The following is a 12,380-nucleotide window of genomic DNA, read 5'->3' as shown; positions in this document are numbered from 1 at the left end:
ATGCATAGGACGGACACAAGTGCCAGGGCAAAATGCCCCTGGGAGAGGGCCTGGTCTTCCAGGAACAGGGCCATAGATGCCCCAGACCAATGGTTCTCAAAGTGTGGTCTCTGGACCAGCAGCTTCAGGGGCACCTGGGAACTTGTCAGAAATGCATATTCTCAGGCTCTGCCTCAGACTTACTGCATCCGAACCTGGATGGAGGGCCAGCGATCTGTGATTTCACAAGCCTTCCAGATGATTCTGATGCTGAATAAAATTTGAACACCACTGGTTTAGACATTTAAGTAAGTTAAGTACACTCGGTGAGGAGAGTATAGTATTTACTCTTAAGCGATGTGGGGAGCCCAGAGCCTGGATAGATATCAATCATTATCTATTGATATTTCCTGTTCACAAGTGTCTCGGGGACTTCAGGAGCTACAGAGGCTGGTACAGTGATCTCCATGCCTCTTCCATGGGCCCACACCAAGCAAGAGAGCCAGGCAAGAGGCAGGCAGAGGTTGACCAGGTGACCTTTACCCTGACAAGCGAGGATCCCATGCCGGCCAGATCCCTGACTGCAGCCCTGCCCTGGACTCAAGTTCAGTAACTCTGCCCCAAGGTAGTCAGTATAAGGCTGTGTTATGCGGCAGTAACAAACTTATCTGACATCTCCGTGGCTTCCCGGCTGTCACGAAGTCCAGAGCAAGTCGGGTGACTTTCCAGGACAACTCGATGTCTCAGCAGACCAGGCCGCTTTGCTCTTGCGGCTCTGCTGTCTCAGTACAAGCCTTCAGGGGCAGAAAGAACTGGAAAGACAAGCAAAGGCTCTTAACACTTCCACCCAAGTCGCTCCCACGTGTAGTCCATTGGCCAAAACTAATCTTGTGGCCCCAAGAAACTTCGAGGGGGCTGGGACCCAGGGGAAGCACGTAGAGTGTTGGTGATCAATGGAAGTCTGTCCTGCCTACCTGCCAGATACCCCTGGCAGATGTCCACTCTGCCCCCTCCAGTGGGATCCCTCGTTTCCTCCAAACACCGACTAAGGATTGACAGAGGTAGACACTGTGCCTGGAGTGGGCAGACATGAGCAGGACAGACATGGTCCCAGTCCTTCGGGGGCTCATGGACGGAGGGTGGCATGGTGGAAGAACAGGCAGATCCTCCTGAATGTTCTCCAGACCCCCCTCCTTCCTGACTCACCAAGTTTCGTCAGCTTTCAACCCTTGATTGAGGCTCAGTTTTGCCATCTATGCAATGGGGATAATAAGAAACTAACAGAAATCATCCAACAGCAGTGAGAAGAGTGAGTCTGAGATTGGTGGGTGCTCACAGCTCTGGGCAGTGAGGCCGGGATTCGGATGCCATCCGTCTGATTCTCGTCTTCGAGTCCCCTAAGTGGTTCTTCCTCTTCCTCCTGGGGCCAGCACCCCCTACAGTTTCTCTCAACCTTTTAAGCTTTCTATAAGAATGAGGGGATCTGACAGCCCACCTCCCTGCCACAGCCAAGGGTAACCGGGCCCGGCCTCCAGCCAACCCGGTCCCCTGAAGACAGCTTGAGCCAGCCCAGCCTGATCTCTGAGGCATCTTTGGAACTGGCTCCCGGCTCAGGTCATTCCAGGAGGGCCCGAGCGACTGTCCTGCCACCTAGGATGCAGACAGGGCCAGCTCCACGCTCCCCACCCCCCACCCCTCCACCACCCTTTCTCCAGATGTAGATGTAGTTGAAAAGCGTACCACGGGACCAGCAAGGCCACCACGGCCACCATTAGAAACCTGATCCCGAGTCGCTGATTAAAACCAGGAGGGGGTTTTAATCAGCCGGGGCCATATGCTATTTAACTGAAGATGAAAGTACCAATGATAAGCATCATCTCGGAAAGGATGTCGTTAAAGGAAGAGCAGAACAGCGAGTGGCATCTTTTATCATTATAGCAGCCCCTCGCAAAGCTCTCGTTAGGGGCTTTGAGGACCATCTGGGCCCTGTCTTTATTATGCAGCACCTACGGCGTCATTGTGTTTGACGATGGCTCCCCAAGCCCACGCCACGCTAAACTTCTAAATATACAATTAATGCCTATTAATTATAGTTTTCAAACCAGCAAAATGATCCTTCATTAACTTAATCGCCTCTTCTATTTTATCAGGAAATTGTATTCTCGCTTTCCATAATCCTTGCATCTGAAGCGCGCCCCCCCCTCCAACGTTGGCGGGTTGGCACAGGATCCTTGGCCGTTTATAGGAAGGCCTGCCTGTCCTCTGGCCGTCTCGACAGCCCCCACCCCCTCCCCACCGCCCACCCCACCTTCCGCCATGATATGGGAAGCCACTGCGGGCTTCCAGAGAATTCCACTGGGTTGTCTGAGGACACCAAGAACGGTGGTGGAAGTGAGCCCGGGACGGCTGGTCAAGCTGGACCCAGGGTCTGGACTGGATTTAAATCAGTGGGGGCCGGGGGGAGGGGGCGGAGGCGGGGGAGAGAGAGCCTCGGCTTCCTCATCTGTAAAACGGACATGATAGAACACCTGCCCCCCAAAGGTGCCATGAGGATTAAATGAGCAGCGCTTTGCCTCCAGGGGGATTTTGGCACTGCGGCATCTCAGAAGGCCCAGAGCAAGGAGCAGGCTGCTTTCTCACCCCAGCTCCGTGGCCTCCCAAGCTCATCTAGACTCTGCTGAAACCCTATCCCAGCTTTCTATAAATTTGAAGCGTCTTTACACTTGTCCCTCTCTGCTCAGCTTTATTTCCACAGCATTATTTTGAGCTCTGGCGCCTCCTCTCATTTGCGCCTTAAAGTAGTTTGCCGCCAAGCAGGGAGGACAAGTAGCTGTGAGATGATGTGCGGGGAGCCTAGGAGGGGCATCTGTTCCAGCCTTGGGGAGGTCTTCCTGGAGGAGGTGGTCTTCCTGAAGGGCAGAGGCAGCACAGAGCCACGGCCACCTGCTATTTCAGCCTGGCTGCCAGCACGGACCCACCTGGCCCCAGCACAATTGCAGCCCATGCTGTGCTTTGTCGTCCTGCAAGTTCCCCGGGGCCTTCTCCAGGCCTGCAAGGGCCTGCCTGTGAGCACACAGCCTGCGAGGGGGGGGAGGCGTCAGCACCCCCCCGAGAAGCACCCCCGAGACGCGGGTCTGGGGGCTGGGAGCGGTGAACGCGTGCTCGGACCTTTCATCCTGCGGGTGGACGCTCTGGGAGTGCTCTCGAGGCATCCTCGTGTCGGCTTGTCACCTCCCAGCTCGCTCTCCTGCCTCCTCACGCCTCTTGCTACCATCATTCTGCCCAAACAGCAATTTGCCCTCAAGCCTGTGTCTCGGGTTCCTCGGGGAACGCAGGCTAAGAACCAGGGCGAGTACAGGCTCTACGGGGTGAGTAGCAGCCGCTTCGGGGACGGAGGGGAGCAGAGGCGTCGGTCGTTCAAGGACCACCATGCAGTGGGGCATGGTGGAGAGGGGAGTCAGGGTGTGAGGGAAAGTGAGGCAGGAAGTGGGCAGGGGCACCTCGCTGAGGCCTGGTCTGCTGGGCCGGGAGTTAGTTGGACCCTTGTCCAACCTTCACCTGGGTGGGTGAAGCTGGAAGTGGCCTGGTCAGACTCCACTGGAAGAAGCACTTTCCGTCCGCATTTTGGGGACCGACAGGAGAAGGCTGTAAGAGGAGCTGACCAGGCCAGGGGACAGCTGACAGGGCTCTCCGTCCGGCTCAGTGGCTCCGGGATGGAGGGACTTGGGTAGAGGTGACCTCTGTTTAGGATGCAGAACCGGCAAGTCTCAGTGATTGGGTTAGGGGTGAGGGAGAAGGAGCTGAGCAGACCCAGGCTTCTGGCTTGGGTCACTTGATTCATTGCATTGCCCTTTACTAAGCTTGAAACTCAAGTTTCGGGGTAGGATGGTGAGTTCGTTTGGGGGCGTGTAGTCGGAGGCCCTTCTTAACAGTCTAGAGATGGTCAATCAAGGCCATGGCAGTGGATGAGATCCCAGGAAGTGAGGCCATGCAGAAGAAATGGGACGAGGACCAAGCCCAGCTCAATGCCGTCTTTAAAAAAAACTCTTTATTTTGAAACACTTACAGATTCTGTAGCAATAGTACAGACAGGTCCCGCGTACCCAGGTTTAATGCAGCAATTTTTAAAGGAGGATTCGGAAAAGGCTACTGCTAAATGGGGTCCAGAGGGGCTAGAGAATATCCAACAGGGCTTGATACCAAGAAAATAATTTCACTTGGGAATTAGTTTGGTTGCAAGAGACAGTGGTTTAAAAAAGTGAAAAGTTGGTTTCTTCCTCATTTAATAGTCTAAATGTAGGTATCCAGGTCTGTAATGGAAGTCCTGTTCCTCAGGGACACAGGCTTCTTCCAGCCACCCCACCATCTCTAGGCTATCGTGCTTGTCCTCATGGTCCAAAGTGGTGGCTGGAATTCCAGCCATCACATCTGCTTTCCAGGAAGCAGAATGGAAGAGGGGATGGAGAAGAAAAATGGACGATGGGAATAAACAAGCTAGCTCTTAAAAAAGATTCCCAGAGCTGCCACATGACACCTCCCTGTGACTAGAATTCAGGTACAAAATTCAGTTGCAAAAGAGTCTGAGAACTGTAGTCTTTATTCTTGAACTCAAAACCAGAGGTTCTACTACCAAATGCACACAGGGGAGCAACAAACAGCCTGTGCACGGAATCCCAGAGGAGCGGGAGAATAGGAAGGAGAGAGAATATGACCACCATCATGAAATACAGCCAAGAGGTCAAGAAAGGTAGCTGTTAAAATACCCATGGGATTGAGGAACAACAAAGTCAATGGCAACCTGGGAGGATAATGACCATTGTCCGTCTGACTCCAGAGCTTTTGATCCTGTTCCCTATTTTTCCCAGAGTTGGTTTTTGTCGGGTGGGTGGGGCAGAAAGACAGAGGTGATGGCGTTGAAGGTATTGTACAGAGAGCGGTGGAAATCCAGACCAGGGGCTACTGTAGAGCAAGCAGGAAGTGGAGACAGAACACTGGTGTGTTGGGAACAACCAAACGCGGCTGTGAGAAGGACAGGCGTAGGACAGAAGGAGGTGGCAGTTTTTGTGGTTTCAGAGGCCGAACCCTTCTGGGTGCACGAGGCCCGGGGAAAGCAGAGAGAAAAACGAGGTCTTTGGGAAGATGGTGGGGGGGGGGGGGGTTTACAAAATGTTGGGAGGGGTCCGGGAGAGTGCTGAACCCCCGCCCCCCCCCCCCCAGGATGCTGGTAGAGGCAGACATCTCTTGGAGCAAACCCTGGTGCCTCCGACACCACCCCAACTGTTTCACATTCTCGCGGCCATTATGACACCTGTCCCAAACTTCCAGCGTTTGCCCATGGGTCCCCAGGAGAGTGTCCAACCCCCTTCTTTCTTCCTTGGAGACCCTCTGCGATCACCTGGCGTGGATTAGGGAACCCCAAGGAACAGACGATGCCAGCGCTGGCCCTGAGTCCCCCATGGGAAGCATTTCTGTGGCTGCCAGTCCATTTCCCAACTGCAGGCACCAGGGAGTCTCTGAGGAGGGTCTGTCTGGACGTCAGAGCTTGCTGGGCCTGTGGGCGGGAGCAGCTGGCTAATGGCTGACAGCAACGGGGGCATAAATGCCCCGGCTCCCTTGCCGTGCGGGTGCGTCACCCTGAGGGTGTTCTACGTGGGCTCCTGGGCTTCCAGGCAGGAGTAAGCCCCGACCCGCCACAATGCGTGACTTCCCCAGTCCCACTTCCGCACTGCCCTACTGGCATTTCCCAGGATTCCCTCAGAATAAACGACTCGATCTCAGGATTTTCTTCTGCGAAAAGCCAAGCAACTGGAGTGCCCATGCTGAGCAGCTGCCACGTACTGTATGGGTGGTACTCGGTGACATCCTCCGGGACCCAGGCCCGCCTCTCTAGGTGCTCTGCGGTCCTCCCGTGCCAAACAAGATGGCTGCCGCCATGACGTCTCACAAGCCCGTCCACAGACTTCTTTTCAGGTCCCATTGGCCAGCACAGGGTCACATGACGTTTCCTGACCAATCCCTGGCACAGGGGACGGCTTTGCCAAGATGGCGTAGACAAATGATAAAATTAACACAGAAAGCCCGCCACTTCTATGAAAATGCAGAAAAAGAAGGAGAAAGAAGAAGAGGCAGCAAGAAGAAGAAGAAAAGAAGAAAAGAACAAAAAGAAGCAAAATTCGTAATGCCCAAAGAACAATTTTATAAGCTCAGATCTTCGTATATGGTTATGTTATAAATATTAAAATATGGAATAGTGAAAAGACGACAGGAGAAGCACAGAGGACTGACTGTGTCAAGGACTGGGTGGCAGAAGCATAACCTGGGATCCCCTGATTCAGCTGTTTCCTCACCTAGTGTGCACCTGCTCCCATCCCAGCCGCCCAGGATCATGCCTGCCCTACACAGCCACTCTCCTCCAGGAAGCCTTTCCAGATAGTCCCAGGCCTCCAGGATCTACCCTGTCCCTGAGCCCCCTTGGACCTTGGATGGACCAGGCGCTGGGCTGACACTGCCTTGGCCGTCTCTGAAGGGTCCTTATGTCCGTTTGTCCTGTCCTCCCCATTAAGGGTGAGGGCTCCAAGAGGGAGGGGGCCGTGCCCCCAGAGCTGACCCACAGCCTAGGGTAACTCGCCCTGCCCAGGCCTAGCCCCCACACCTGCTTCTGGGCTCCGCCTCTCCCTGTCTCTCCCATCAATTTCTTATTTCATAAAAATCAATTTCTGTCCCGTTTTTGCCATGTACATAAAAGACTGTGGCATCAATTAGCCTTCGTTCTCTCTCTCTTTCCCCCTCTCTTTTTCTTCCCCGTCTTTTTTGGAAACCTCTTTGTAGGGAAAATCTCATATTTCAGCAATTTGCATTATCCACACACTCAGCTTTGAAGTTCTAAGTTATGGTAAGAAAAGGACCCACTTATCTGCCCATAAAAAATGTTCAAAGCTTATAAATTCCCTGAAACAGATGTACATTATCATTGGATTTGCCTTTCTTTTTGCTAGAGCATGCCTAATAGAGTTTCGGCCGCCCCCTGGCCCCCTTCCCCCGCCCCCGTTAGCATCTTGTCTCCACAGAAGCCCGCTCCCCACTGGGCCAGACTGACTTCAAAGGTCCCAGGCTGTCTGTTAGAAGCAAAGCACAAAGTGGGAACATAGGGGCCTTTTAAATCCCCCGCGTTTAAGTCAATATCATGCCTCCCTTCTTCCCCCTCTTCTGGCGGAGGGACATGAGTCAGTCGTCCCTTTTCTGCCTTCAGGAGCGCCAATTCAGCAATTACCAGAGAGAGGAAACGGAGGCCTCTTTCTCAGCCCCTGTCTTTGCCCTCTTGTTCTTTCCAACTTCACTTTCTGTTCCTTCCCCTACTTAAGAAGATGTTCAACAGCAGAGAAGGTACCGCTGATCCCCGGTGTGGGCAAACAAGTGGAGCCTTAGCATTTTTGTGGGTAAGAGCGACACAAGCGACGTCTATCTGGCAGGCTGCCGTTGTGTCCTATGAGGAGAGCCTCCTCTCCTGCCTACTGTTCACAGTCTCCACCAAGTGGCCAGAGGGTCACACACCCTAACCGCCTTTCCCACCCCCGACCTTCTAACTTCTTAATGTGTCCTCATAGTAATGAGGAAACTCTCCACCAGGACTCCCAGGTCATGCCCATCCTGGGCCTCCTCTTTACAATCTGTGTTCAGCCTCCCTGGCTTCCATCAGTTCATCCAATGGCCCACCCTCTCTCCTGCCCCAGGGCCTTTGCACAAGCTTTCCTCGAACTTTTCACCTGGCTATATCCTTCCTATCTTTGAGGTCTCCACCTGAACGTGGCTTCCTGGAGAGGCCCTCTCCAACCCTGGTCTCAATCGTGTCCCCTCCGTTATTCCTTCACACGTCCCCCCAGAAATTATCACAGTTGATAACAGTGCCATTTTTATGACTGTTATTCCCTTTCTAAATTGAAAGCTCTGTGAAGGTAGGGAGAGGGGATGTTTATTTTATTTGGTGCTGAGCAAAGCTCCTGGCACATAGTAGTTGATCAGTAAATATTTGAGAGTACAGATGGAGAGGAATTTGGGACAGGTGTGGTCCAGGCCAGGTGGGTCTGAGAGAAACCTCTCGGAACAGTGAGTACCCAGTGTGGATCACCCTTTCCTCTGACCAGGCTCGATTCGGGCAGCTCCCTGTCGTCAGGGAGTAGTCAGCCCTCAGAGACAGACTGGCAGCAAGTAAACCACACAGCACGACCGACGGAGGGAGGTACTTGAATGCCAAATTCTCCACAATGAAGGAAGGAAGGAAAGAAGGATGGAGGGAGGGAAAAAAAGGTCACAGGGACCACACTGGAATGTTCCAGCTAGGAATTTCTGAACAAATAACGATCAGATGCTGCTTTTAGAAGATACAGTCAGAGGAAATGAAATCAGGTGACGGTGGCCACCTGGGGAGGATCTGGCCAGGGGACAGAGCCACTCAAAGTCACCCGGGTGCCGCATGCCTGGACTATTCTGGGAGCCCACAGGCCAAGCCCAGTGGTGTTACCTGTCTCTTCCCAGCCACGCAGAGCATCCGCAGTACATCCCAGGTTTTCAGTCTGTCCAAACGCTGCTACCCCTCCCTGAGGGCAGGACCAACAAGTTAAAGAACCCGAGCACAACTTTGTGGGAGGGGAGGCTCCCTGCCCACCAGTCTCTATGAATGAATGGATCCACAGAGACCCGTGGGACACCAGAGCAGGCCCTGTGCTATGGCCCAGGCCGGGTGGGGAGGCCAGGAAGGCACTGTCTTCCAGTTGCTCGGCAGAGATTTAGCAAGCACCTATCTCTGCGGGGCCTTGGGATTACAAAACAATCTTCGGGGAGCAGGAGAGCGCTTTGGTGGAAACAGATGTTAGCTGAATAATCGGAGGCACAAACAAGCATCATACAGCCAATTCTGATGATTCCGAGTCTTTATTTATGAATGTGCCTACCCTCTAAACCTACTTGTAACCTCCAAATCAATACTCACGGTGCTTTCACAGTCAATCAGAGTCATGTGCCAAGCGGTAAAAAATTTCAGCCGCTTAGATGTGCATGTTTCCAGCTGACGTCAAACAAGGCAATGCTCTGCCTTCGCGTTTCCCGCTTTTATACTACCAACAAGTGTCCTTTTTGCAGTCGATTTAGTGTCACACTTTTGTACTCTTGCGCCTTGTATTGGTGACTTAGCCGTTTAAAATGATCCCCAATCATGATCTCAGTGGTTCGTGAGTTCGAGCCCCGCATCGGGCTCCATGCTGACAGTGCAGAGCCTGCTTGGGATTCCCTCTCTCTCCCTCTCTCTCAGAATAAATAACAAATAAAGTTTTAAAAAATCATTAAAAAAACAAAAATAAAGTACCACATGTGGTACTGACGTGCTGTCCCGTGTGCCCGGGCACCAGAAGGCTCTTATGTGCCTTATAGAGAAAATGCACGTTAGATTACCTTCGTTCAGGCATGAGTTACACTGCCATTGGCCTTGAGTTCAAATGATAATGACCCAACATTATATAGAGAATCAGGTGTCTTTCAACAGACACACACACAAAACAAGGTTATGTATTGATTGGTGGACAAACGTATTGCAAGCCCGGGCTCACAGGAACCTAACCCTGTATTTCACCTAGGAGCAATGGTTCGGTATCTGCTGATTCGGGGTCAGCGATGACTTTCCAGAACATAACAAGACTCAAGTGGACGGGCAGGGTGCCATCTTGCCGCAGCTGGGGCCTCAGGCTTGTCCCACCTGCTAGAGCTTGCCTTCACTCACATTCGCCCAGACTTGGCTGAGGGTGATGGTAGAGGAGAGGGTAGGACTGGCCTTTGCTCATCTTTGCCAGTGTCCGAAGGCTCCTGGAAAGGGAGAGTCAAGTGACTAACAGCTGGCCCCCCGCTCAGGTGTCACTCTGTGTTTAACCCTGCCACACATTAACTGTGACCTTGGTAAGTCATTTCGCTCAACACGCAGTTGCCTTGTTAGTTTCCTCACAAGGCTTGCCTAAGGATGCCAGCAAATGCAGACTGAGCATACAGCAGGTGCTCCATAAATGACCGATATGGTGATTTAGACTCCCCAGTGATCCTGCAGCTCAGGGCCTGAGTCCAGGGGCTGAACGAGATGTCCCTCAGGACTACACCCCCTTTCCCATAAGCCCTGCAGGACCAGATCTCGTAACAGCAGCTGTCATTTCTTAAAGGCCTACTCTGTGCCAGGCTCTGAGCTGAGCCCTTCACATCCACTGGATCATTTACTCTGATCCTTACAATGCCCCCAGTGACGCGGGTCCTCTGATTGGCCCCATTTTACAGAGAAGGAAACTGAGGCCCGGATAAGTTGGACCGCTGGTCCCGCAATGGTCTCGCTGGTCACACAGCTCAGAAGTAGCAGACCCAGGTCTCAGTTAGGGTTTGCCTGACCTCAAAGTCCCTAACGGCTGAGCTGAGCCCCCATGCCCTCATTTGGGGGCCTGGCTACTGGACCTCCTCACCACTTCAAACTTCACCCACCAAACCAGATGTCATACGCAGAGGCTCTGGAGCCACATCCTCCCAGATCTGCAGATGGGAGAGGGCCAGACTCCCAACATGAACAGTGAGACGCAGCCCAGGGAGGCGGGAGTCACGGCCAATGCCAGGCCTGGACAGGGCCGGGCTGGGCTTCCCTATGTGTCCACCCTGAGAACCCTTCCTCCTCAGCAGCCTTTCTGCTGTCCTTCCAAGAAAGCTGGGGCATGTGGGGATTTGTTCACGGAATTTAAGGTGTAAGAATCTCCTCTTGTATTTCTCAGCTTGCTTACATCTCCGAAGACCTTGGAGCTAAAATAAAGCAGATCTCATCAGGCCCACTCTGCAGAAAGGCAAACTGAGCCTCTGAGAGGTGAAGTCACTGACCCATGGTCAGCTCAAAGGAGCCCAGCTAGATGGAATCAACCAGAGTCTTTTGAGTTGGGGCTCTTTCTACCCACTTTGCCTCTTTAACGTTTTTTATTTATTTATTTATTTTTTTTGAGACAGAGAGAGAGACAGAGCATGAACGGGGAGGGTCAGAGAGAGAGGGAGACACAGAATCGGAAGCAGGCTCCAGGCTCTGAGCCATCAGCCCAGAGCCCGACGCGGGGCTCGAACTCACGGACCGCGAGATCGTGACCTGGCTGAAGTCGGACGCTTAAACCGACTGCGCCACCCAGGCGCCCCCCCACTTTGCCTCTTTAAGCAGTGACGGGCAGGGTCTCACATGGGCTGGCACCGTCTGCTAAGGGCCCCCAGCCAACCCTGCCTCACTTAAAGAAGGAATGGGGCCATGTGCTGAGGGAGGACTTCTAGAACTGGCCCCAAAGATCTCCCCCGTGAAAATCCTCCCATGCCTGAAATACCCCCATTAGCATCTGAAACGCTGCCTTGAGCAGACCCAGGTTTTACTGGCATAGCTGACCCCCCAAAGGAGCTTGAGCATCTTCGGGGTCATGGACTGGGATTCCACGGCGGCAAGCCGAGGAAGGCACACGTGCCCCAGGTTGACAGGGCACCAGGACGACCAGAGAGCACGTGTGCCATCTGAAGGGACGTCCCCATAGTTCCTGGGGATTGCTGCCCCGTTGGGAATGTGGGCCTGGTGGAATCCCATTTTTTGATCTTTACGAGAAAAGCTAAAAATCCAGATACTCAGGTGAAACCTTTGGATTTGGGAAATTAATTCAAAATCTGTGGAAGCCCAGGTGGGTCAAACATGACATCCTGGTGGGACACCGTGGGTATAGCCTGAGGGATCAGACGGTAGAGGAGGAGGACCCAGGAGGCTCCGAGGAGGCCCTCACCACCCCTCCAACATACACCCGGAGGCACAGCGGATGGCTGACTGCTGGACAGGCAGTGACAGGCCTCAAACAGTCTGGCTGTGGCTGAGCTGGGCCAGCCCGAGCAGGATCACCACAACGGCCCCTGCAGAGTCACTGGCCCGCGACTGAGGCCTTGGAAACCCTCTCCCCAGATATCACAGATGCCAGCCTAGCCCCATGCCCCCCAGCAGGCAGTGCAGGCCGAAGACCGGAAAGGGGGCCTCGGAGCCGGTCTGGACTCAGCTTTGGGAACAAGTGGCAATTTGGCCTGCACACGCCTCCTCCGGACTCAGTTCTCTTACCTTTAAACTGGGGGCAGTCTCCCACCCAACAACAGCTGGTTGTTCACGAACCCCACGAACCTTCAGCCAAATCTGCACCGGTTTCCGATGGGGAGGGGGGAAACCAATGCAGTGAGGGGGTTTTCGTTTCAAATAAGGCTAAATTTTGTCCTTTCTTTTTAAAAAATTTTTCTTTGAACAGTAAAAGACTGTGGCTTTCTTTTCTGTTTGGTTTTGTTTTGTTTTACGGTCTTATTTAGCGAAATGAGAAGTTGGTGACGCTGTG

At 53.2% G+C, this 12,380-nt stretch overlaps 1 protein-coding gene across 1 annotated transcript; it reads left to right on the top strand.

The window, feature by feature from the left end:
- Positions 1 to 2,726: 2,726 nt before the first annotated feature.
- On the top strand, positions 2,727 to 6,230 carry LOC123579131. The gene is made up of 2 exons (XM_045442720.1): positions 2,727 to 3,347; positions 5,197 to 6,230. Exons 1-2 carry the CDS (start codon positions 2,817 to 2,819, stop codon positions 5,386 to 5,388), a joined length of 723 nt encoding a protein of 240 aa, XP_045298676.1. The 5' UTR covers positions 2,727 to 2,816; the 3' UTR covers positions 5,389 to 6,230.
- The last annotated feature ends 6,150 nt before the right edge of the window (positions 6,231 to 12,380 follow it).

The sequence above is a fragment of the Leopardus geoffroyi genome, chromosome E2 (assembly GCF_018350155.1).
Source record: "Leopardus geoffroyi isolate Oge1 chromosome E2, O.geoffroyi_Oge1_pat1.0, whole genome shotgun sequence".
NCBI lineage: Eukaryota > Metazoa > Chordata > Mammalia > Carnivora > Felidae > Leopardus > Leopardus geoffroyi.
The sequence above is the reverse complement of the archived record's forward strand: the minus strand, read 5'-3'. Positions and strand labels throughout refer to the sequence as shown.